The 26,495-nt window shown below is 42.7% G+C and overlaps 1 protein-coding gene across 6 annotated transcripts in view; it reads right to left on the reverse strand.

Moving 5' to 3' along the window:
* Positions 1 to 597: 597 nt before the first annotated feature.
* The window catches only part of ADAMTS18 (ADAM metallopeptidase with thrombospondin type 1 motif 18), a 543,678-nt gene continuing 517,780 nt past the window's right edge, over positions 598 to 26,495 (reverse strand). For all 6 annotated transcript variants that reach the window (XM_072967759.1, XM_072967760.1, XM_072967762.1 and 3 more), the window contains 7 exons: positions 24,166 to 24,307; positions 21,735 to 21,861; positions 18,502 to 18,706; positions 16,691 to 16,876; positions 15,397 to 15,609; positions 8,277 to 8,424; positions 598 to 2,812 (listed from right to left, as the gene is read on the reverse strand). In XM_072967759.1, the coding sequence (XP_072823860.1) occupies positions 2,697 to 2,812; positions 8,277 to 8,424; positions 15,397 to 15,609; positions 16,691 to 16,876; positions 18,502 to 18,706; positions 21,735 to 21,861; positions 24,166 to 24,307 (1,137 nt within the window). In that variant the 3' untranslated portion in view covers positions 598 to 2,696. The remainder of the gene's footprint in view (positions 2,813 to 8,276; positions 8,425 to 15,396; positions 15,610 to 16,690; positions 16,877 to 18,501; positions 18,707 to 21,734; positions 21,862 to 24,165; positions 24,308 to 26,495) is intronic.

Consider the following 26,495-nt stretch of genomic DNA (forward strand, 5'->3'; position numbering starts at 1 on the left):
TGAGATAATGTACAAAAGGGGCTTAGTACAGTACCTGGCACCCACCAAACACGAGTATAGATTGTTCTTATTAATATTTTATTACCGAAAGGTAGAAAGGTACCTTTTTTCCCCCATCTATTCCATTTTTCATTATTAATCACAATTTCTTTTTTTATGGTTGCCAAATAGCAATGATTCACTTAAAAATCCTCTTAAATATATTTTAAAGATATCTGTGTATAAATTATATATATTTATACACATACAAGTGTGTGTATATAAATGTATACACTTATGTGTGTGTGTGTATATATATATCTCACATATGCAGGGGAAAATCCTTATATTCATGTCATTTGGATTGACTTTGCCCAATAGTTCTTCTTTTCCTCTGAAGATTGAAAGCAATTTGCTTTTTAATTTATTACTTAGGGTTTTTTTTCCCCCTTCCTCCCTCCTCTCCTACCCCTCCCTTCTTTCTGCAAAAGGATTTTCAAGGAGAAAAAAAAGAGAAGACCAACTATGTATATGGCAGGTTTATCTAACTAACTTGGATGATTTCCATAAATAAATGATTACATCAGAGTAGAAAAAAAAAAAAACTCATTGTCTCCATCAGATGGGAAATGTCATCTATTTCATCTCAGCATTTGATGGTTTCTAATTTTCTCATACACAAAGAAGAAAAAGTGTTAATACTTCCCCCCCAACCTTTTCACAACTTTCTGAGAAATTACTCTCTCAGATTCTTAATCAAACATTTATACAGTTAAATCATCTTGGAAATAACTGGCTTCTTGCTAATTTATCCAAGAACTTAACAAGTTTCAAAGACAAAGAAACAGAACGCTTTATTATAAAACTTATAAAATAATTAAATATTACACATATATTTTTGACTTTTCTCTATAACCCAGGGTTTTATCCAACATTTTTCCTCAGAATTAATATCACTTACTCAGAGAAGCAAGTGAGAACACATAGGAATAGGCTATTAATAAATTAATTTGTCCATAAAATAATGATAATTATATAAAGAAACAAAGAACTTGCAGTTTTTCAGAGGGCATGGGGGGTGGAAGTTTTTTTTTTTTAATGATAAAATGGCCACTACTCTAGGCCACGCCATGTAGATTGAGAGACTATTCTCACCATTATTTCTCTGAGATTCCAGAATGCATGATATTAATTAGAATGGAACAAAGGATGTTCTAACTTTAACAAACCACTGTCTAGTTGGTTGTGCTGAGCTGGCAAATCCCTGTTTGAATTGAGACTTCTTAAAGCAATAAAATTGGGTTACATTCATCAAAGAAATTGAGGAACAGAGTAGGATTATGTAAGTATGCCCTTTATAACCACAGCTCAAAAAATCACAGAAGGACACAGTCTTGTAAGTTACTTTGGTTTTGGCAAAACAGTGTGGTATTTTTCCAATTGAGAACAATTTTAAGCTCATTAAGTACCTACCAACAGCAGGCTTCTGAAGACTGAAAATATCATCTGAAAGATTATAAAATACTCTTATTCATTGAAGGCTCTTGGCATATTATGATTTATTAATATTCACATAGCGAGAAGACAGATGGATTTTCCTCTTGCCACTGTGACTTTTTCCTTGTTAACTAAATCCTAGGGCAAATTTAAACATGTCAGTTGGTAGGAAAAAACCACAAGAGGCCTTTAATTTTCCAAGCATCTCTGATATTATGTAGGGCGCATTGCACAAATAGTGGTCTCCTCTCCTTCAAAGCAGGGCTATTTTGTCATTTAGCTCCTTTTATGTTTTTACCAGAAATGAACATCTCACCAATTCTGATTCCCGAGGAGCAGACGTGAGGCTCCTGGTTACCAGTTCGGCTAGCACCAAGAGTGACGAGGTTGATAGTGTGTAGGGCAACAAAATTTGCCTTTTATATGAGTTTTGTGGGCTTTTTTTTTCCAGAGTGTGTATTTCAATTAAATGGAGATCTTAACTGGTCCATATTGCCCTATTTTGAGAATATTCCTTGGAACACTTTTCAAGTTGTGAATTTTAGTCTTGGAGACTCTCTATAAGCAGAACATATTTTAAACAAAATAACAAAACAACACACACACACCAAATAAACAGAACACAGAGCTTGCTAGACCAGCAGCAAGCGCAATCACGAGCACCCTGTGGCGACTGTGCAACTCCTGGTTTGGGGTGTCCACAGCTGCAGTCAAACTGAGCTCCAAGGAATAGTTAGGTAGCGTGTTCCGTCCAAACTTGATTGCTCCAAGTCTCAGTCTTTGACTCGAAGTCTTCAAGAACCTTTTCAGAACAGATGTCTTTGTCACTGAACCCTCTGAAGTTCATGGTGGGTGGGGTGGGGGTCTGTCCCCAGGTTGATGAGAGTCTCACTTTGTCAAAATTAAAATTTGTTCTATCTCATCGGGGGTCATGCTGCTTCTGTGTAACAGTGCAAATCAAAGCGGTTCTGTTTTTGTTTCTTTCTGTGTCTTTTGTAGGTCAGATTGGTCGTCGCTTGCCATCTTCAAGTGCTTCTGAGTACCATGTGCTTTAGGGAACTGAATAAGGAGCATGTCTGTTCTTGAGAGCGGGTTCCCCCAACGCTGCGGTCAGCTCACGAGTGGTTCGCAGATGTTCAGCTTGTGATGGAAAGCTGCCTGGTCTCTCCCGAGGAGGAGCGGTAAGACCCCGGCCCTTTGGGGCTACAAGGGCACCAACATCAGCTCTTCCTCGTGCATGACTTGCAGCACTGTTTACCGTAAAATTTGTGGTTGCAGACACCGTGCTGAGGAACGAGATGACACCAGCCGAAGAAATCTACACAGGATGGGTCCTCTAAGATGAGAAAACACAGTTAGCATGTTAGGATAGGTTCTGGGCCTTTTGCTTAAGGTGAGGGTCTACAGAACAAAGACGTTGGGTTAACTCGCCTTGTGCCTCTGAGTGGGTTTTACCATTTTACATTATGACTCTGGTAGGAGGGTGGGGGGAGCAGGACTGAGACACCTCCAGGGACCGTAACCACTAACCAAATGTGAACGGGTGCGGGGAAAATGGATGTTTAGAAAATTAATGTCTGATCCTCCCAAGTCACCCAAGAGCTACCACTTTGCCTCCCAGGAAGTATCCTAGAGCAGAGCATAGGGGTCCCCTGAGGGTCTCGTCAAACCACGGGTTCTGCTTCAGGAGCTCTAGGGTGAGGACTGAGATTTATTCTTCTGGCAAGCACCCCGGGGCTCCTGCTGCTGGTCCAGGCGTGTTACTCTGGGGAGCAATGAGCCTAATTTACTGGGAGTCAGGACCTGGATTTAGGGCCCAGCTGCAGCATTCTGTGTGGTTTCAATAAATCTCATGGTCAATTTGCAAATAAATGAATTTAAGTCAGCACAGTCCTTTCTTAATTCTTCAGCTGTTTAAAGGTAACAGATGTGAGTATCTATTGGAAGCAGAACACTGAGCATCAGGATTTCTTACCCAGAAGGGCCTCAGGAGATACAGCAATGCATGAAGGTGTATGTCGGGTTTTCTCTATAAAAACATACATGCATGTTTTCTGAGTAAGGGCCCCGTCACTGTACTGGATTCTCAAGGATTTTGGACTTCACAAATATTTAGGATCTATGCTATATGTGAGTAAGTATTCTTATTCATAGCTAGGATTTTTTCTCTTTTTCTATGCAAGCCTTCGGTCACCTTTACCCTCAACTAATCCAGAAACATAATGGTCCACAGGCACCCAATGACATCCCTTCTGAATTCACCCTTCAGTGGCTCCCCCTGTGCCCATGGTTGTGGCCTGCAAGGCTCTCAGCTCTACCCCACAGTTCCTTCCTGAAGCCTGGGTTCTTCTGCCTAAAGCCTCCTTTCACACACACAAACTTCACCCCGCAGCTCACAAAAGCCCCAGTGATGCTTTTAAAACAGAGGCCCATTCATGTCATGTCTCTGCCCCTACGTCTCCCACCAGGTCCCATCCACCTAGGGTGAAAGTCCTTACAATGGCCAATGAGGCCCAGGATGTGGGTCACTTCCTCTCATGTTCCTTAACTCTCTGCTCAAAGGTCACTTAGCAGTAAGGCCTTCTCTGACTCCTCTATAAAAATGCTGGACCTCCCAGGAAGGACTCCCTGTCTTGCTTAATTTGTCTACACTGGACTTATTGACACTCATCGTATTAGATGTTGACTTACTGTCTGGCTTCTCTCTAATCTACAAAATCCTTGAGCAGAGATTTTATCTACTTTTTTTTCATTGCTTTGTTCCTCGATACCTAGCACCTGCCACAAAGTAGCTACTCAAGAAGTATTTGTTGAAAAGATAAATTCCCTGTACCCATCATGGCTGAAACAACCCATTCAAACCATACTACTTCTCAACTTGGGTGTAAGGATGAAATGGAGGTGTTCTTCTCTTTCCAGTAAATCCTGGGTGTTATTTTGGGGGTAGAGTCTAGAGAACTGACTGCCAGGTTGGTAAAGGGTATGAAAGGAAAAAGAATCAAGAATAACTATATGATTTTGACCCAAGCCTGCAGAAGAATGGAATCACGTTTACTGGACTGGGGACCTCTCTAGGCATAGAGGTGAGGTACCAGGAGACTGGCTTAGGATATGCTGTTAGAGATAGAAGCTAGACATGAGATGAAACCCTGTTTGCCTGTATGCCTATACATCTTCAAGTTCTATTACTTTAATATATACTTGTACAATGTCTTGTACTGCAGGCAGTTAGCGTGTAACTGAGTCAACCTGAATGTACATCTGCATCAGTATCTAGCTAGATTGTAGAGGTTATCCTACTGATGCAGTGGAAACACTGGAGGATAAAAACAGACCACTGAAACCATGGTCCTCACTGCACTGTTTATCAGCAATTACCCCTCTTGAGATAAGAATGCGATTTCAGCAGCTGTCTGCAGCTTGTGCTGTAAGCTGAACCTAAGTCAGGATGCAGACGTGTTTCACCAGGCTGTCAGTCGAGGTGCTGTGTTTGGTTATAGTTACAATGATGATTACTAGTACCTGGTTATTTGAGCTTCTGTTATGAGTCAGGTATTTTATTTATACTATTGGGGATGCCCTTGGAGTGAGCTTCACATCCTACATGCAAATAACTGAAAATCATTATTGGCTCAGTCTTTTAAAGACATCGAGCATCCAGCTGTCCCCACTACTGCTGCTGCCTCAGCGGAATCTCGTGCCCTTGCTGGACTGCTGGAGCTGCCTCCTGGCAGAGTAGACGAGTCCTCATTCTGTCCCAGGTCCCCTGCCCTCTTCTCAGTGTCACTGCCAGTGATCCTCCCATGAGTCAGCTCGTACTGCGCCTCTGACTCCAGGTTCTCTGTTACCTTCCATCTCACTCAGAGCTACATCCCAGGTCCTTACAGTGACTGACCAGACCTTCAGGACCACTTTCAGCTCATCACCTAATTCCTCCTTCACTGTATCCAACCCACTGCAGCTGTCTTACTCTCTTGCCTTGATCAGATTCACATATTCCTGCCCCAGGGCCTTTGCATTTGCTGTTCCTTCTGCCAGGAACACTCTCCTCTTAGATACATACATAACTCACCTCCCTTTATGTCATCTTTAAGTCTCTGTATAAACATCACATCATCAAAGTGGCCTTGCCTGACTATTCTATCTAACCTGGTATTCCCACCTCTTCCTCACCCCCAGTCATTGTCTTTCCATGTACTCTTCTTCAGTTTTACTTTCTGCTACTTTATTATCTGACATTGTGTATTTATTGATTGGTTTGTTGTCTGTTTCCAGACATAAGGGTGAAACTTTGAACAGAACCATGAAAAAAATGGACAATCAGACACGAGAACGGTCTCTGGTTCTCAGTAAGCACTAAACTGGTAAGTATTTAGGTAATTTGGTTCTTATTTAACTCTGAATAATCTTTTAAGGTAAGCATGATTTCTCCATTTTATACATAGCTTAGGAAGTTTAAAAGCTTGCCTGTGTTCACACAGTAAGTGGCAGAACATGGACTTAAATCCATTTTTATGACTTTAGAGTCCTTGCTCCTTCCAATGTACAAGGCTGCCCCCCCACCCCCTTCCCGACCAGCAGGGGTGAGGTTCCTCGAGGAGCAGCTTGTTAGGACCGTGTGCCTAGTCATCTCCAGCTTCATCCCGCTGGTCTGCAGTCCGGGCATCTTCCAGGCTGTTATCAGTTATGGGGGTGTGACTGACAAGGGCTGCCCTCTTTTCTGAATAAGGTTTACACACAAAATGCATGTAATACCCAGTCATAGGGATGGTCCCCAAAGTGGAGATCCAGTGAAGCCATCTCAGTAAAGCATCCCACGGTGATGGTGGTATAGAGTGAATGCCCTAGGCAGGCACGCTGATGGGAGTGTCGGGGACGGCACACCCGCTTGGCTGTGCTGGAAGACAGGGTGTTGCCCATCTGGGCAGAACCGTCTTCTCTACGGTCCAGTCTGAGTTACTGCAATGCCTCAAAACTTCCACCTGACTGTAAGTTCCTTGAGGGCAAGACTGCATCTGTGAAGCCCTCACAGTGTCTAGCAGAGTGCCTGGCCCATCGCGGGGGTCTCAGAGATTTGCAGAATTGAAATTTCTTCCTTGCATCACCGTGGGTGTGCTTATTGCCTATTCATATTTCCTGAGAACCCGCAGCCAGAAAATACAGTAGGCTCACTTCCACCAGGGGGCATCCTGCCAGTGACATAGGAGGGAAGCCTGCCACGCAGCAGTGTGTGCAGGCCAGCCTCCCTAGCTTTGGGATGGGAAAGGGAGAACTGAGAGGAAATCTCAGACTTCATGAAACTCTAGGCCAAATGTTTGACCAGAAAGAAATACCTGGGCTTTACTCCTCTTTGTAAAAGGAGACGTGACTCAGTTAAGAGGCAGGGAGAGAAGTCCCTCTTCTAGTAAGCCTTTCCCCACATCCTACTCTCTCCCACCACCCCTGCGAATCAGAAGTGACCACCGTTCCAACACTGGTGACACTTCACCTCTGCTGTCTGCTGCTGTGTCTTCCTCCTCCTTTGAGACACTGAGCTCCCTGAAGCTTAAGAACAGGGCTCTGCCTTATTCTTTTGTCCCTAGGAGAATGCTAAGGAAAAAAGAGCAGTACTTAACACACAGTGTTTCACTGATTCATACACTCCTGCATTTGTTCATTTAACATGTTGAGCACCTGCTGTGCACCAGGTGTGGTGCAGCTGCTGGGTGCACAAAGTAATAAACAGCAGCCATGGCCGCCCTCACGTGCCTCCTGACACCACCTCACACTCGTGCCCAGGAAATAGGCACTGCTGAGTGGTCCTTGTGATTGGCCACTGGCCTTTATCTGTGGCCTTCCACACTAAGTCTTTTTGTGCGTTCATCTGTGGCCATCTGACTAAAGGGTGGAAATTTTAAAAATCACCGATGGTGAGGAGAGGAGGAGGCAGTCTGGGAGTACATGCCCACTTGCTTCCTCCCCTGTAAGATTTTGCTGAGAAAAGCTGCCAGCATTGCCGCGGAGGTGACCTGGCTCTGACCAGCTGCTAGATTACTAGTTGTCTTATCCTGTGCAAACCTCAAAAAAGAAAGAAGGAAAAGCACGTGGACCGTGGACAGCACTTGAGTCACAGGCCTAGGCCTGATTCACCACAAATTGGAAAAATTTGAAAAGCTGTGATTGGATGAAAAGAAAACTCAGCAGGTACATGATGGAAAATGACTCTCTGGCACAAGAAATATTTCCTGGTGTTCATCAGATCACTTTAAAATAAATCAGATTAGGTTCACTCCGATAATTGAATTTCCCACTTTCCCACCAGCACTCACTGCACTTCATTTGAACTAACCTGAACTAGGAGCACACTTAAGGTGCAGTCCTAGGGTAACGCGCATTTGCTGTGACTGTAATTTACCTGTCACCTCAATTCAAATGTGAGCTCTTTGAGGGCAAGTCTTGTTTACTCTTACATTCCCACAGACTAGCTTAATCTCTGGCATATGGTGGTAACTTTGTTCGACTTAAATTTAATTTAAAACAAGGGTCTTGCAAGATTACCATCTCCCCCTTTCAAAGTAAGAATTAATGGCTAAACAGCCTTATTGTAGAATTAAATGTTGATGAATATCCATGAAAAGAAGATCATTTTGAGCAGGAACTTCCCTGGATTTGTGCCTGTACTGCTCCAAGGAGCATTGTTCACATAGACTGATGTGAATGGCGCCCCCTAGAGTTGTGCGATGCATAAGCTGCACAATCCAATCAGGAGGTTAATGAAAAACAGAAGAGCAGTAAAACTGCTGGCACGTGGGGCCCTTTACCTCTCTTTTCAGGAGCTGGACAAAAGTTTGTGTTACAGGCCCGGAGCACTGGAGGTTTCTGACGGAGCAGACAACTTGAGGAAGGTCGGCCCTGCTGAACACAGTGGACGGATCGGGTCTGGACGCCTCCTCCACAGGTCACCGTGCACTGCAGAAGAGGGAAACGAGGAAGGAGTGAGCAACACTCAGCTGGATGGTGTCCTTTCTGCTGTCAGTGACATCAGATGAAAGGAATCCCATGCTTCATGACTTTTCCAAGATAACTGTCGATAAAACAGGGCTTGTCCAGAGCCAGGCACACATGCTTGCAGGCCACTGAGTCTCTTCTAACATGTGGGAGCCATCTGATCTGATTAGAAGGGTCTTATGCAAATGCAATCTATCTCCCCAAAAGTTTGTGTCTCCCAGTTAAGCGACTGATAAAGAAGAGAGCTTCCAGAAATTCAGAAGCTGCCATAAGAATGCAGAAACACATACAGACACATCTAGGCAATTCATCACAGTATTTAAAGAACTCCAGGCAATCTCTGCAGATGCAGTAGTGGAGGGGATAGTTCAAAACTTGGACAGCAAAAGAAATGATACTCCGAGGCAGCTTTGGAATCATGCCCTCGGTGCCCAGCCAAATTCTGGTTTAGCATGGTGCTTCCTAGAAATCGATTATTTCACTGTCCAGCTAAATTTTAAAAAAGATGACTAACAAAGACTGTCAACTGATTTCTTCCAGACACACATATCAAGATACTTCCTAATGAAAGGATAAACAAGAAAATATCATAGAAAAGATAGCCCTTTAAATTGATTTTTGTATGTGTTTCACTTTAAAAAGTTCAGTACCTTATCCTTATTTTTCTTGTTTTATTGTGGACAGGTGAGGACACCACCACCTGGACTGGAATTTGGGAGGAAAAATATACTGCGCTGAAAAAGAGTGTGAGTTTTGCAGTTAGCCCAAATACAAATATAGCTGCATGATTGTTATCCAATCATCTAAACCAAAGGTTGGCAAACTGTTTCTGTAAATAGCAAGATGGTATTTTTATTGGGGTATAGTTGATTTATAATATTATATAAGTCTCAGGTGTACAACATAGTGATTCAAAATTTTTACAGATTATGTTCCATTTATAGTATTATAAAATATTAGTTATATCACCTGTGCTGTATGATATATCCTTGTAGTTTATTTATTTTATATATAGTTGTATGTACCTCTTAATGCCCCCTCTCCTTTTCCCACTGGTAACTACTAGTTTGTTCTCTATAATTTTTATATTCCACATATAAGTGGTAACATACAACATTTATCTTTCTCTGTCTGACTTATTTTACTATACATAATATCCTCCAGGTCCATTGATGTTGTTGCACATGGCAAAATTCCATTTTTTATGGCTGAGTAGTGTTCCACTGTATATATGCATCACGTCTTCTTTATCCAGGCACCTGTTGAAGGACACTTAGGTTGCTTCCATATCTTGGCTATTGTAAATAATGCCCCTATAAACACTGGGTTGCATTTATCTTTTCAAATTAGTGTTTTTATGTTTTTTGGATATATACCCAGGAGTGGCCTTGCTGGGTCATAAAGTAATTCTAGTTTTAGTTTTTTGAGGGGCTTCCATACTGTTCCCCATAGGGTCTGCAGCAATTTACATTCCCATCAACAGTGTACAGGGGTACCCTTTTCTCCATTTCCTCACCAATACTTGCTATCTGTGGTATTTTCAGTGATAGCCATACTGAGAGGTAGGAGCTGATACTGTGGTTTTGATTTCTCTGATGATTAGTGATGCTGAGCATCTTTTCATGGTCTTTTTGCTCATGTGTATGTCTTTGGAGAAATGTCTATTCAGTTCTACTGCCCATTTTTTGACTGGGTTGTTTGTCTTTTGATATTGAGTTATATGAGCTGTTTATATATTTTGGATATTTTCCCCTTATCAGTCATATTGTTTGCAAATATTTTCTCCCATTCAGTAGGCTGTCTTTTCATTTTGTCAGTGGTTTCATTTGCTGTGAAAAATCTTTTAAGTTTAATGAGATCCAATTCATTTAGTTTTGCTTTAGTTCCTTTGCCTTAGAAGGCAGATCCAGAAAAAATATTGCTACAATTTATGTTAAAGTATGTGCTACATAAGTTTTCTTCTAGGATTTTTGTGGGTTGTGGTCTTACATTTAGATCACGACTCCATTTTGAGTTTATTTTTGTATGTGGTGTGAGAAAATGTTCTAATTTCATTTTTTTTTTTACATAGGGCTATTTTGTTTTCCCAGTACCACTTATTTAAGAGACTGTTTTCTCCACTGTATATTCTTGCCTCTGTCGTAGACTAATTGACCATAAGTGCATGGGATTAATTCTGGACTCTATTCTGTTCCATTGAGCTATGTGTCTGTTTTTGTGCCAGTACCACACTGTTGTTAGCTTTGTAGAATAGTCTCAAGTCAGCTGACTTCCAGCTCTTTTCTTCTTTCTTAAGATTGTTTTAGCTATTTGGGGTCTTTTGTGTTTCCATACAAATTTTAAGATTATTTGTTCTAGTTCTGTGAAAAATGGTATTGGCATTTTGATAGGGATTGCAGTGAATCTGTAAATTGTTTTGGGTAGTATGGCCATTTTACCAATATAAGTTCTTCCAATCCATGAACACAGTGTATCTTTCCACCTGTGTTGGCTTCAATTTCTTTCCTCGGTGTCTTACAGTTTTCCAAGTATAGGTCTTCTACCTCCATTCTATGCCTTTTGTTTTTAATTTAATTTTTGGGAGGAGGAAGTAATTAGATTTATTTTTATTATTACTTTTAATGGAGGTACAGGGGATTGAACCCAGGACCTCATGCATGCTAAGCATGCACTTTACCACTGAGCTATACCTTCCGCCCCCGTCTTTTGATTGGCGCATTTAGTCTATCTACATTTAAATTAATTATGAATAGGTATGTACTTACTACCATTTTAAAAATTGTTTTAGTAGTTTGTTTCTTTTCGTTCTCTTCCCTGTGATTTGATGATTACCTACAGTGTTATGTTTAAATTCCTTTCTCTTTTTTGCATGGATCTATTATAGATTCTTAGCATATATATGATTTTTTTAAGTTGCTACTCTCAATTTTAATGGCATTTTATAATCCGACATTTTTACTTCCCCCCAAGTTTTTGACATCGTATTTTATATCTGTTTTGTGTATCCCTTAATTGCTTATTGTGGATATAGCTGATTTTACTGCTTGAGTCTTCTAACTTTGTTAGCTTTGTATATGATTGATTTATTACTTTTACTGAATATTTGCCCTTACCTGTATAATTTTTTCCTTTCATATTTTTCAGTTTTTCTATTTGTGGCCTTTCCTTTTTCACTTAGAGAAGCCCCTTTAATAGTTCTCATAAACATGGCTCGATGGTACTGAACTCTTTTAGTTTCTGCTTGTCTTTGAAACGTTCTCTGTCAAATCTGAATGAGAGCCTTGCTGGGTAGAGTATCCTTGGTTGTAGGTTTTTCCCTTTCATCAGCATGACACTTCCTTCTGAGCAGCAGAGTTCCTGCTGAGAGGCCAGTTGAGAGTGCCGTTGGATGAAACCTGGTGCTCTTCCTTTGTTGCTTTTAATATTCTCTTATCTTTAATTTTTGTCATTTAAGTACAGTGTGTCTTGGTGTGGTCCTCTCTGGGTTGATCCTGTTTGGGACTCTCTGTGCTTCCTGGACTTGGATGTCTTCTCCTGGGACCCCTATAATGTGAATGTTAGTATGCTGATGTTAATATCCAAGGGTCTCTTAAACTGTCTTCATCTCCTCTTCTTCTTTTTTCCTTTTCCGGTTTCAGTGTTTTCCACTACTGTTGTCTTCCGGCCCACCGATCCATTCCTCTGTATCAGTCTACTGTTGACCCCTTCTAGCAAGCTTATTTTTCGATTGAAGTACAGCTGATGTACAATATTATATAAGGTGTGTGACACAGTGATTCACCATTCCTTCTAGCGTATTCTTCAGTTCAGTGATTGTATTCATCATCTGTTTGGTGGTTCTTCATAAAAACCTTCTAACTTCTTGCTCTGTGCGTCCATTCTTCTCCCAAGTTTTCTGATCATCTTTACAATCATTACCTCATGCCTGTCTCCACTTCAATTACTTCTGGGGTTTTATCTTGTTCCTTTGTTTGGAACATGTTCCTCTGTTACCTCATTTTGCTTAATTTGCTGTATGTATTTCCAGGTATCTCAAGGGCTGGTTACATTTCCTGGCCTTCGAAAAGTAGCCTTTTGTAGGTGACATCTTATGTGTCCCAGCAGCGCACTGCCCTCTGCTCCTCAGAGCTATATGCTCTAGGGCTTCCTCCTGTGAGGGCTGCAGTGGGGGGGTGGTCCTTCTGTTGTGATAGCTGGCTACTGTGGGTGGTCTGACAGGTGCAGCTGGCCTCTGGTTCAGTTGGTTGCCAGGTCCTCCCTCGTGCAGAGGCTGCTGGCCACTTGTTGGTGGGTCTGGGTCAGGGTCAGAAGGTGGCTAGCTGGGGGACCCTAGGACTAGCGCTGGCTTGCTGGTGGGTAGGATCAGAGTCCAAGAGATCCCAGGGCTGATGCCCACCTACCAGTGCATGCAGCCAGGTCCTGGCCCAGGGGCAGGCAGAGTCGGGTCTGGCTGCAGGTCCCAGAAGTCCCAGAGGAGGTGTCAGACCACTGGTAGGTGGGCTGGATCCTGTCCAGGAAGGCTGCAGGCCTGCAGTTGTCCTGAGGCTGGTATCTACATTCTGGTGCCCGAGGGTAAAGCAGGATCACTTACAGAGGATTCTGAGGCCGGTGCCTGCCGGTCCTGGGATCTGTGGGTTCAGAGCTCTAGTGCCCATGCACTGGTGCAGGGGGTGTTGTCCCCGCCCAGTTAGTTACTTGGCCTGCCATTCCCAGTACTGGTGCCTTCAGGCTGCTGGGCAGGGCTGGGTCGCTAGGCTAATTAGCTAGAGCAAGGGCTCCAAAGTGGCACTTGCCAGTACCAGTGTCCGTGTGGTAGAATGAGCTCCCCAAAGTGGCTGCCACCAGTGGCTATGTCCCCAGGGTGAGCTCTGTTGCCTCCTTTAACTCTAGGAGACTGTCTAGGTCTCACCCAGGCTCCTTTCAAACTACTGCTTCTTCCCTGGGTCTCAGAGCTTGTGAGATTTTGTGCACAGCCTTTGAAAGTGGTGTCTGTTTTCCCACAGCCCTTTGAAACTCCTGAAAGTAAGCTCCACGGGCCTTCAAAGCCAAATATTCTGAAGGCTCATCTTCCTGGCACAGGACCCTGATGAGGGGGCTCGGACCCCTTGCTTCTTGGGGAGAAGCTATGCAGCTGTAATTACTCTCCCATTTCTGAATGGCCCACCCAGGGGTGTTCCATAACTCCACCACTCCTACCTGGCACATGATAGTTCCTTCTCTTTATCTTTAGTTGTAGATGATCTTTTCTGGTAAGTTCCGGTCTTTGTCATCAACAGTGGTCGTGTACATGGTGTAACTGTGGTGTGCGCGTGAGAGGAGGTGAGCTCGCACCCTGCCATCTGGGGAACTCTCCTCTCACCATAGTAAATATGCTAGGCTTGATGGGCCTTGGGATCTGGCCGCAGTTCCTCACCTCTGCCTTTGCAGCACTCAAGCAGTCATGGACAACACAGAAACAAATGAGCATGGCTGTGTCCTCATAAAAGTTTGTTCACAAAAAAACAGGCAGCAGTTGGAGGATATTTGGCCCACTAGAAATTACTTGCTGGTCCCTGATCCAAAGAATCTTACATAAATCAATTTTCAAATCTGTTAAGTGAGTAAAATAATAATAATTAAAAAAAAAACTCCATAGCAACGGGCATAGCACCTAGTATAGTGCTGAGCCAACTAGAGGTAGGCAATCATTCCAGTTCCTCCATGTTTTAGTTCCCAGAGCCTCCCCAAGACACACACACACAGACATACTTATACATTTGTGTTCACACCCCAGCCCACCCAGCTGTGTTTCACGGTGAGGTGGGCAGCACCTCTCAAGCCAGGAGAGTTCTTTGAAGAGCTCTGCAACACCTCGTGGTTGGAGCACTAAGAGGACTGAAGCAGCTTCTGATTCCTGAGGACATACTGTTCTCTGAGACTTAGCATCACACACCAATCTTAGCCTGTAAGAACCAAACCAATGCGTCTACAGTGTCCTCTCCATCTTGTGAAACAATGTCCCTAACATCTGAGTTTAAAAGCTCGGTGTCCGTGGCTGAATTGCTTACCTCTCTGAGCTTTAACCTGCCTCATCCCCAAAATAGGGACAGTAATACCCACTAATAAGAGCGTTTCCAGGGTGAAATGAGGGGATAGAGGATGAATGTGGAGTACGTAGCATAGTACACAGTAATGGTTTGACAAATGTTAGCTATTCTTCAGAAACAGGATGTAAAAACCAAATACACAGAAAACAAACTATGGTTACCAAAGGGGAAAGGGTGGGGAAGGGATAAATTAGGAGTTTAGGATTAACAGATGCTCACTACTGTATATAAGATAGGTAAACAACAAGGACCTACTGTATAGCACAGGGACCTACATATTCAATATCTTATAACATTTAATGGAAAAGAACCTGAAAAAAATATATGTACAACTGAATGGCTTTGCTGTACACCTTAAACTAACATTGTAAATCAACTACACTTCAATAGAAATAAAATTTTTAAACATTTAAATAATAAAATGGAAACAGTAAAAAAGAAAAGACAATGAGTAAAGACTCTGAGCAGCATTTCTAACATACAGAAGATTCCAGTGGTGGGTTTAGTAGCAGCGACTGTGAACGTTAGTACTACCTGACAGCCTGTGGCTGAGTGTGTTCCACTGTCTTACTTACTTAGGGAAAAGAAAACAAACCAAAAAAAACAACAAAACCCCCCCACTAGCTTTGCAAGGTATTATCACCTCAGGTTTGTGGATGTGAAAATGGAGGCTCCCAGATGTAACCTGCCCAGGGCCACACAGGTGGTGGAGCTGGCCGAGGGCAGGCCCTTTGCTTGCTACGTTTGGACGGCTCTCTAACAGCAGCAGTTGTGAACGGCCTCTCCTTTTTTTTTTTTTGACTCTCACTTAAGTATACCCCCCCTCCCCGAGTATGTGTGCGCTCACCTGTTGCCATGGCGACGAATACCACCCGGCCGCCATATTGTACACGGGTCGGGCTGGACACGCCCCTCGGTTGCAGGTCTCTTCCAAGTCCAGGTTTGGTTTCTTAATATTGCGGCACCGTCGCTCAGGAAAAGTTATCAGCTTGCCCTGGAAGGCCTTCTCGCTGCATTTCATTTCCCTCTTCCTCACGCCCAAACCACAGGTCGAGGAGCACTAGGGGCCAAGAAAGAAGGCGTCAGCAAGCACTTTGCACCGTTCTGACGGAAGGATGTACCACCCACGTGAATTTAGAGGGAGGGGACAACGGCAGGTCAACCACAGGCACAGAAGGATCGTGAAAATACAGCACCGTCCCTTGTGCTACAGGTAAGGAAACCAAAGGCCAGAGAATTGGAGTTACTTTCCCAAAGTCACAAAGCTCACTGGCACCATAAAACAAAAGGAGGCCCCGCCCAGCAGGAGCACCAGATGCCACGTGGATGTGAGTGAGACACAGTCGGAGAGAAAGCCAAGACCAACAGACGATGCGATCTGCATCTCTGTGTAGTGTTTGTTTGAATGTCCACATTTGGGTTCAACAGCTGTGGGTCCAGTCTACCTGAAGCCTCTCGGGAGCTGGGAGCCTGTGCCAAGGAGGCAGGGCCACTGAGTGGGAGGAAACACTGCATAACATACAGTTGTCCTTCATTTTTACCCTGCCTCTCTCTGGGGCTGAGATAAAACATGTTGCTGTGATACGGCAGGAGAAACAAAAAGAGAAAGAGGACAGAGGCTGATGAAATAAGTATATGAAAACCTGTTCTGGTTTTAAGTATTTTGAACAGTATTATGGGATACTACGTGGGGCCTGGATGAACGGAAGCAATCAGTAGGCACTGGCGTCAGCGTAACTGTCATGATGAAGGATGACACTGAGCTTCGTCCTTACAGCAGCTCTCTGAGGGAGATGCAAGGTCAGTTCCATTGTACCAATGCGGAAAGCGAGGCTTAGCCTAAGGTCACACCCATAGTGAACACTGAAGGCCGCGTTCAAAGTGGCTAAGTCTGATTCCAGCCCAAGCCTTTAGCCATTGGGTTATAATTTCTCTTAAGGAAAGTGAGGCAAGAGATGTGGACGTATTGCCTGTCAGTGCGATGAGTGCTTATCAGTATCTGATGAAGTCAGCAGGGGAAGCGTGCATAAGGAGTAGGCAGCTAGGATGAGTGTGGAACAAGAAAGGAGCTTTGAGCGCCGCGATGCTGGTGGGAGATTTGAGCATTTCCAAAAAGCCCAGTGGTAAATCTAAACTCGTACCTCACTCCACGAGGAGACGGCCCACTGGAGCCGGCTGTTCTTGGGGCATCGCCCCAGGACGCAGCCCTCCTGCGATTCTGGTCTCGGGGCGCTGGCGCACAGGCTCTCCGGGACGCCCTCTGCTGCGGCAGTGCTTTTACACAGGACGTCACGTTTCCTCACCCCTCTCCCACAGGTTTTAGAGCACTTGAGATAAAAAAAAAAAAAAAGTCATTTACACGCTAGTCTCAAAGGACTGTCTTCGAGGTGAATGACGTGTTTGCAAAGCTATTTTTAAGCACTAGAACCAAATGCTCAATGAAAGCCCTTGCAGCCAGCAGGAGAAAGTGTTCCTCCATCCAGAGACCCCTAAGTGGGGATGGACGGCCGTTCTCTTCCTACATTCTCAATGCTTGGGGGGCCGCTGCATTGCCCCAGGTCTGAAGATGGGTTTTTTTTTTTTCTAACAGAAATTTACTAAACTAGCTACTCTGTCTTGCACCAGAACTGTGAAGTAGTGACGGTGGCAAATAATGTCCTTGCTTTCAGATTTTTGGTTCAAAACCTGCCCAGATCACTTTGAAGACTTTGGCTCTAGGCTGGGATTGGCCCACCGCACACATTTGACTTAAACGGCCCTTTGAATTCTCCTCTTATAAATTTTAACTCCTGATTGCAAAGAAAAAGGCCAGCCTGAACACCGTACACTACTTAGATTTACCCTCCACTATAAATGAATACATCCCTTCATTTTAAGGTACACCTAAGCATACTCAAAGCTATTCTTGCCCACTTTTAGAACCTTATTCCCCTATCAGGTACAGCTGTAACATTTTCTTTAAATCCCACAATATCCTGTAATTGAAAAACAAACAAAAGCCTTATTCTGAGCACTGCTGGCGACGGGGCAGTGAGTGCAGTGCTGAACTTTATCAGAAATCAGTGCTCTCCAGGAGACGAGGTGCCCTATGGGGAAACTTGGTAGAGATGTGGTCAGGGGCTGCTACCTGGCTTCATATTTCAGGTGATGAAACCTCTGTGTTCTTTTGTTTGCTTTTTTTCTTTTTAATTAACCCCTAAAATGGGCTTGCCATCCATGGCTTAGCAGAGGCTGGGCTCTCACCCACAAGGATGCCGTGTTCTCACACATTTTGGACCAGATAAATTTTTGGAGCCGGACTTTTTAAAAACTGTATCTTGTGCATTGTAGGATGTTTATTTCTACCAACTAGGTTCCAGAAGCACCATCCTCCTAACTTGTGATCATCAAAAATGGCTTCCTTGCCAAACCGCCCCCGGTGGAGAGGCTCTGAGCTGTGAGCGGCAGGCGGTTCTAGGACGCTTCCTGCTTCTTGAGTTTGTACCTTTCATTGGGAGTTTGTGGCCAGAGCCAACTTTACGGCCAACTCCTCCTGGAATTCTTCTAACTGCACCTCTTCACTGAAGCAAGAGTTCAGTATCCTTTCTATGCCTCATTCTTGGTATTTGCCATTTGCTTTGGTGAATTCAGTAGCCAGTTTCACCTGCCAATCCTCCAACACTCAACTCCTGTCTCTCTGTCCTTCCTAGTCCAGCTTCAATGGCCTCCACACTCTAATTTCTTGACTTCAAAGGATTCTAAGCTGTTGTACAGGGGTTCACCCTTCAGGCTGCGCAAGCATCACTACAAATGCTAATTAAAACGCCCCATCACGTTAACCCAGAGTGATTCCCAAGAAGGGGTGAACAGCTGAGGGCCTCTTGGGGGAGCAAAGACACCACCTATATTTTTGTCACCTTCCTTTTCCATGGGGAATGAGACCAATGACTCCCAACAAGTCTTTCTCACTTACCTGAGACCAGGGCCCAAGGCTCCATTCTGGAGGGCAGGCGTGGTTGTTGCAGACTTGAACCTGAGTGGGTGTGCTCACCGGGCAGAGAGAATGTAACACGGCCTCCTCCTTTTGGAAGGGCTTCTTCTGGACACACTGGATCTTCCGGCTCTGCTGGCCCCCCGCACAGGACCTGCTGCACACTGTCCACTCGCCTGGCTTCCAGCTTCCAGTGAAAGACAAAAATCACTTTCAGTGAACCTGGGACTTTAAAGCATCACTTCCAAAGCGGTTACTGTGAAAGGTGAACCACCTGATGAAAGCCTTCAATCCACTGTAGAACCAATCAGGGTGACTCAGACTGATTCTCTTTTTGTAGATTCTAAAGCCTACACCTAGGTGGTCCATCTGTAGGGAATCACATTTAGTCGTCACATAGTTCTGGGGAAAAATACATTCCCACCCTCTCTGTAGGGGACGAAACAGGTGCCATTTGGAAATCTGAGCAATTCATTCATTCAGCCAGATTTACTAGGATCTTTACCCTGTGCCAGCAACTCTCCTAAGCATTAGGGTTGGAAAAAGTGAATGAAGCAATGTTCTTCCTAATAAGGAGCCTATGGAAGAGGTGGATATGCAAAGAAAGACTGTATTTTATAACTGCAAAGTACAATAACAAGATTAATGAGACATCACTGAGGGAGGGAGAAAGAGGGGCACATTCAGGGAGGGTCTTACAAAGAATACTTCTAAGTGGGCAGTTGCCCTCAATGCTTTTTCTGGTTAGCCTTAAAATTTACTGATATTAGAGCTAGAACCCTGAGTTCTTTCAAGGTCACTTTTTCACAGCTCTCTGAGAGCTGGTGTTTAGTGAAGAGTGATCAAGTGTAACTATAAATCCTTTCCAACAACTGCTTTTGATTAATTAAAATTCTACGATTCGAAAGCTGCATATAACAAAGATCCACCAGACATCACAATACATTTCAGTCCAAGCAGCCATGTCAAAAACTGACCTTGGTTTATAAATATTCTAAGGATCATTTTAAGATCTAAAATATCACTAAGACCAAATGTGTTTCTGTTGCACTTTTGCACTTTCCTAGTCCTTTTTTTCACTGGTTTCCCCGTAAGCCTGATGTATGAGGTTAAAGACCTTTCCTTTAGCCCAGAGAATTGAGTAATGAATTGTAGGATTACATGTGTTCTAAAACCTTGCATATCCATGTTATCTTATTTAAAGAAAGATGACATCAAATAAAATAATTTCTCATATTTGTACAAGATGAAAACATATTATGAAATTACGAGTTTCAACATTTGCCTATAAAGATGGCATTTTTATCTACTAAATTCAAGTTTCTTTTCTTTATGTGGCAAATATGATGAATCTGTAAAAGTGCTAGGAAAAGTTTAACACAGGTAGACTTTCTGTGTGACATGCATGGTTCTCCACACTCAGGCCCCAGGGTCACTGTCCATCCAGCCTCCTTCCCCATCACCCCCACCTCAGATGCCTCCACGGTCCATTTGCTCCCTCATTGCTTTTTACACACAGCATTTTTATAGCACGTATCTCACTGCATCTCAGTTATTTCTTGACACGTCCACCTCTTCCATTCGATGGTGGGGTCACTGATGGCGGGAACTATAAGCTATTCATCTCCACCTCCCAGGTCTGAGCTCAGGACTTGGCGTCCGGTGAGGGCACATAACACGGTCATTACGTGGGAAAATAACGGAGTTAGGTCAGATGCATACCTCTGTCCTTAGAACTCTAATCGGCTAACTCCCTATTTCTGGTATATCCCTGGAGAAGAACAGTCCCTGCATTATTCAGCAGGAAATACTGAGATAAATAAGAGGGTGGCAAAAAGGGGAAAGAAGCAAAAGATCCTGCCATCAGCACTCCAACCCTGCAGAGCCAAGGAGCTGCTGCGTTTTTAAATTGCCGGCAGACTTGTTACCACACAGATCATTTCTGTGTAGTCATCAGGGAAGCTCCAGGAGTGAAGCAGGGCCAATGCCCTCTCCCTCTTCATGGATGTATGTATGAATGGGGTCCCTGTCTTTGCTTGGCCAAGCTAACCAATGATGGAAAAGAGGCTTAACGTAAGACGGTATCAGCTTGCCATTCACATGTACTGACAATCCCCACACATACACACGCACACACGCACACACGCACACACCATCTAAAGGAGAAATTACTCCACGAGGGTCAATAACACTGTCTGGTGATCAGGTCTTAGAGCCATGGGATATTTTTAGAACCAGACATTTCTTAGCAAAAGGCAAAAATCCCTGGAAGCCCCCCAAGTTTCTTTCTCCTTTTTGTGTTCAGGATCCAGCTGGTTCCAAATTCTAAGAGGAAAAACTGGATTGACAGTTGGGCACAGGGGATCGGTGGGTAGCTGCCGCCCCAGACAATTACGATAAACATACTATTTACAAGGAAAAAAATGCGTAGCTCTATAAAAGATAGTGCAATATTACCACATCACCACAAAGCAAACACTACTTATTAAGATGATCTGAAACATTAGTGAACACAACATTTCTTTAGAAGAAACTCTGTCAGCTCTATAAATACATTTGGCAGAAGACAAATCCCACAAGAAGAGACTTCATTTGGCTGGGAAGATTACTTAAAATTAGTATTCAAACAATAGCGTGGCTAAAAAGCAATCCAAAAGCAAACCCACTGAACTCCTAGGGTCTCCTCATCAAAAATGGGGTTACCACTTGGCCTCTACTCCGTTCTTTTTCCTTGGGTCTTGCTACTGTGTAATCTGCACTTGGGGTTTCATGGGTTGCATGGTATTATGACTTTTAAATTCTTGGATGACTACATAAAAGCATACAACCACATAGAAGTTTAATGAATATAGGATTCTGTGTTATTCAGATATGTTTGATTCAGTTCAGAGAAAAGGAGTCTCTAGGCAAAGGTTAAAAAAAAAAAAAGACGACTTCATGCCTTTTTTTTTTAACCCCAAGGTTAGGTTGGCAAGCCAGAGTTGGAGTGTGTGAAGCAAATTTGCGTTAAAATATGTAACTTGAAAAAATTATATATTTTAACCACAACTATCATCTTCTTTCTTCTCTTGCCTTTTTTGTGGGGTGGGAGTCATTCTATCTACCAGAATCATTTTTGATCAGAAGCACTGACAGTAGCTTTAATAATCTCATACCAACAATAAAGGCACGTATGAGTACAAATGCAACCAGAAAGACATTTCCAGGTGACTTACTAGGCAGGGCAGGAGAAAGCATTGCATATTTTGGGTTCAGCTGCTGGCTTGGCTCTTGCATTGCAGAATGAGGAATTGACTTGAGTGTTCTGATCTCGTAAACAAATGGCCTTGACACTTATGTAACCTAATTAAGACATCAAAAGTTATAAAGTGAACATTACAAGTAACTAGTTCAGTTTAGCTTCCCAGTTTAACTTTGGATTTACCAGGGTTGTGATATTTTACTGAAAATATGGAATCCAAATATTGTGTTTAAAAAACGCCTCCTTTTGATAAAAATCGACAACTCACATGAATCCCCACCCACCTCCCCCGAGATAATAGTGTTCGTATTTTGGTACTTTTTAACATGTAACTTTTTAGTTTTCAAGACTGCTATGAATTCTAGAACCAAACAGTGATAAAGGCAACTTTTTGAAAACAGGGCAGCTGTCCAGGGAAACCCCCCACAAGAACTAACTCACATCACCCATATCTAATGGAATATGTTCATCAGAGAAATCACTGGGGAATTATTTGTGAAAACTATAAGATTCTGCTTTTTCATGAAGCATCTTCTACTTCTGTCAAAGTATGGTGCATATATAAACGAGAATTGAATTCATTGAATGTGTATTCATACCTGTCTGCTAGGACTCTGTTTTTTTCTCTGTTTAGTGGCACCCCACTGCCTTGCTTTCAGTATTTATGTCAGGACTTCACATCTGAGCCATGCATGCATATGTGTGTGTGTGTGTGTGTGTGTGTGTGTGTGTGTGTGAGAGAGAGAGAGAGAGAGAGAGAGAGAGAGAGAGAGGGAGGGAGGGAGGGAGGGAGGGAGGGAGGGAGAGATAAAGATAAACTATTTCTCAGTTCCCGACATAGGAACACTATCTCCTCTTTCAACTGTGCTTTTATTTCCATGGACTTTTCCTTAAAACAGAAACTGAGCAACAATGAAAAGTCACTCCTGCTAGAATGATTAAATTGAAGTGGGTTTACTTTCAGGAGGATTTGATCAAAAACACTGGGATTCCCTAGAGTTAAGAGTTTGCTCCTGGAGAAATTATTCATTTGGACTCTTCTCCTATGCCTCGGACACACCATGGTCCGGGAGTCACATGAAGGGACTGCAAACTCAAGGCAAGGGAGAATCCCAGAATGCACTTGTCCAACATCTTCCCCTTGGCTGCATTTATTCCCTGTAAATGGAAAATGAATTGAATCTCTCTCCTTCCCAAGGAACTGTGCTCTCCTTGAAATAACAGGAAGTTATTGCAAACTATCTCAAAGAGCATTTGATACATGAACAACTGCTCATGTTCAAAGACTACGTGAAAAGAGCACAAAGATGTGTCTATAGCAATGGTTTCTGTTAGCCGAAAAAAAATACAAAAGCAGTATATGTGGCATGTGTCTGAGTATGTCAAACACATATTTTTATGTCTGCATAAGAAAAAGACTAGAATGATATAGACTAAAGTATTAACATTGGCTATTGCTGATTAAAGGACTCTGGGAGATTATTTTTCTTCTTTATAGCATATTGCCTTTAAAATGCTTATGAATAAAAATATATTCCCTTTTAATTACTCAATATACACGTATTTTAAAAAGAAGCATTTCCTCCTATTTTGTTACCTAGCATGGGCAGCTGAAGAACAGGTCTTACAGACCTAAGAATTTCTTCATTTTCTATATTTCTGCTCTGTTTCTGGTTCCAAGATGCCCCATTTTACTCAGTGGGATAGATACAGTACGAGGACTGACTGTCACCAGGTGCTCTGGGCATAAGGAAATGAGTGACCAACCTTCATGCTTTGGTTTCATGGACTTATTTATGGACTTTCATTCTTCCCAAAGGGGCAAGTGTGACTTACGCACATATATGTGATATTTTTGGATCTAAATAAAAGACCTTCCTTCCAAAGGTTATTTCTCATATTTAAACCACTTCCCTGCAGATAAAGACTTTGCTGACCTCACTGCAAGGGGATGGAATGACACCGTCTCCATGTGTCAGATCGCTGTCTTAAGTCTGCCTTGCACGTGACCTTACTGTCTTGCCCCTCCCTCCTCTAAATCCCCTGGGTAGTTTACAACAACAAAAAGTCAGGATAGAAAGAATCTAAACTGTAAGCAGAAAAAGAAATACATAAATATCTTTATATTAAAAATAAATATATATATGTTGCTTTTTCCCCTGTAAGTTTCAGCTGCATAACTTTTGAGTCCTGGTTGTAGCTGACTTGAGTTTTTTGAGAGTTGGTTCCTTTCTATATAGGAAAATCCCCGAAGAGTACAAATAATATTTGCTTTTTTTACAGTGATGGTTCCCATAAAGATAGTTCTTTTGTTGCTTATTTAAACCATACAATTTAAAGAGACCTGGAGTGGAGGAACCTGTTTTAAGAAGAGACTTGGAAGACGGAATTAGGAAATAGGCTACCTCCACCACAGGAGACGGAGCAATCTGACTGCACTGTGCTCCAGGCGTGGATGTGTCTTTTTGAGGCTGGCTGAGTTCCGTTCGTGACCTTGGGAAGTGCATACTTCCAAGCTATCCCCGGATTTTTGCCTTGCATCAGAATCTGGACAGTGGAAGATACAAATCAGAGATCAAGATAACAGGTCAGACCCTGGAATTCCAGAAATCTCACTGAACATCTTCAAGATATTTGTATGACATTTTGACCTTAAAGTTGGTCCACAACATTGTTCCTAAGTATGTTTTATATTGATTTTAAGTTTTCCCATGATACTTTAAAATGTGGATGGCCATATCATCAAAACTGTGATTTAGACTGATCATAGGGAAAACATATTTACTCTAAGCCCCCAATACCCTCAATTCTAGGTATATTCAATTAATAAAGCAAAAATATTTATTTTTACATTCTGTTGAAGGAAAGGTTATATCATGTGGTCTCAACCTTCACATTCAACTTGGAAGCCTAGCATGGAACTAACACACAGTGGTGCCCCACAGATGACGACTGAAACTAAATCTACATATATACATTTTTACGATATATCCTGGGCTACAACTTAAAATCCCTCCCCTGATGCTAGCAGGTGGTGGGCACGAGGGATGCACTCATAAAACCTTAGAATACCTTATTTAGAGCCGCCTACCATCAACTTTAGAATCAGGCAGATTTCCATGAGAATTTCCCCAAAGAGTCTGTGTTAATTGTGCACCAGAATGAGCAGTTAAGACAAAAAGAATGATGATCAGAAATAGGGGTTGGTAATATATAGACTAGAATGGATTTGACCTCAAAAGGGCAAGGACTTGGGATAAATCTGATCCTATCAGGTCTGACTGACTACTAAATTAAGAGCAATCATTTACTGGCACCTCCCAAGTGCCAGACACTCTGCTGGGCTTTTTCTATACATTATCTGAAAACAGTCTTCTAACAACTCTATAATGTAGCTATTATTTCATTGGGGAAAAAAGAAACCGGAGAAGAAAACCTTGAGTAAGATCACACAGGTGACTGAATTTAGGACCTCCAACAAAAGGTGTCTCGGGACAGCAGCACCCTTTCCCTTGTTTTTGGTGCGGGTCAACACACATTATTTGCCCCCTTCCTGATCCTCTCTTTTCTTAAGTACTCCTTTTTTTTACTTTCAAGCTCAAAGCATGAATATAAATAGCTGGGTTTCTCCAACCCCATGAGTCTTGTGGAAAATTTGTTACCACCAGAACTGGGCACTCATGCCCAAGAAGCAAGCAGACTTCCAGTTAAAAATAGGAACCCCTGGCTCTATCTCTGTCTGGTGGGATCCCACCTCAATTAAAGTTGGGTGGGTGGCAGCAGTTCAAGGACCTCCATTATTCCAGACCACTCCTTAGGGTGCTACTGAATGGTTTCCACTTTGCTATTAGTTTAAATGTCTCCAGAAATATGATGGCTTACTCTGAAGATTCCATGGTGTAGGCACCATTTGTCATACAACAAAACAAATCATGGTGCTTCCCAGAAACCACCAAAATGTTAATAGATGGGCCTTCTTTCTCCTCTCACCCTGATCCAAAACAAAAACAAAACGAAACACAATAGGTGGCACCATTAAAATTGACAAATGCCAAATCTTCATTAGTCACCAGTGAAATCCTTCTCAAAATCAAGGTCCTAGGAGTCTTCGAGTCCTGAAGATCTTTCTATTCGTTTTCTTTTTTTTTTGCAGCTAAGTCACACAACTGTTCTTGGAATAACGTATTCAATTATAACATCTCATATATTTTGAATAAAAAGTATGCTTTCCTTATTTGAAGTTTTTGCAGCATTTCTGTTAATGTCTTCATGTGAAATTATGTAAACACAGACCCTTGGGAGTTTTACTCACAATCAAGCTAGAATTTTGAGAGATTTACATTCAGAAGATCATACTGATGGCTCAGAGACATTTCAACTCAACTTCTTCAGTTATAGCAGCATCTCAAGTGTAACACTTCCGGTTGCTGTTTCCTTTGTGCAATAGTAACAAGGAGATCTTGCAGGGAAGACAATAATGCAGTATATCACACATGTATGCGCGGCAGCACTATAGGTGAAATGCGTTAAGAGTTATAGGGCGCTGAGGCTGAAGAGCAGGATGATATCACAGTACAGTGGAGTTTATCACATATGCACGTCAGACAGACAGATTCAAGTGCAGGTGCCATAGAGAAAGAAATTCACTCACTTAACTCCACTTCCTAGGACCACCCCATTCAAACTAGATCCTGACTCGTACTGCCACAGGGGAAAAGGATCCCCAATGGAAATG

Source organism: Vicugna pacos, chromosome 9, assembly GCF_048564905.1.
Source record: "Vicugna pacos chromosome 9, VicPac4, whole genome shotgun sequence".
NCBI lineage: Eukaryota > Metazoa > Chordata > Mammalia > Artiodactyla > Camelidae > Vicugna > Vicugna pacos.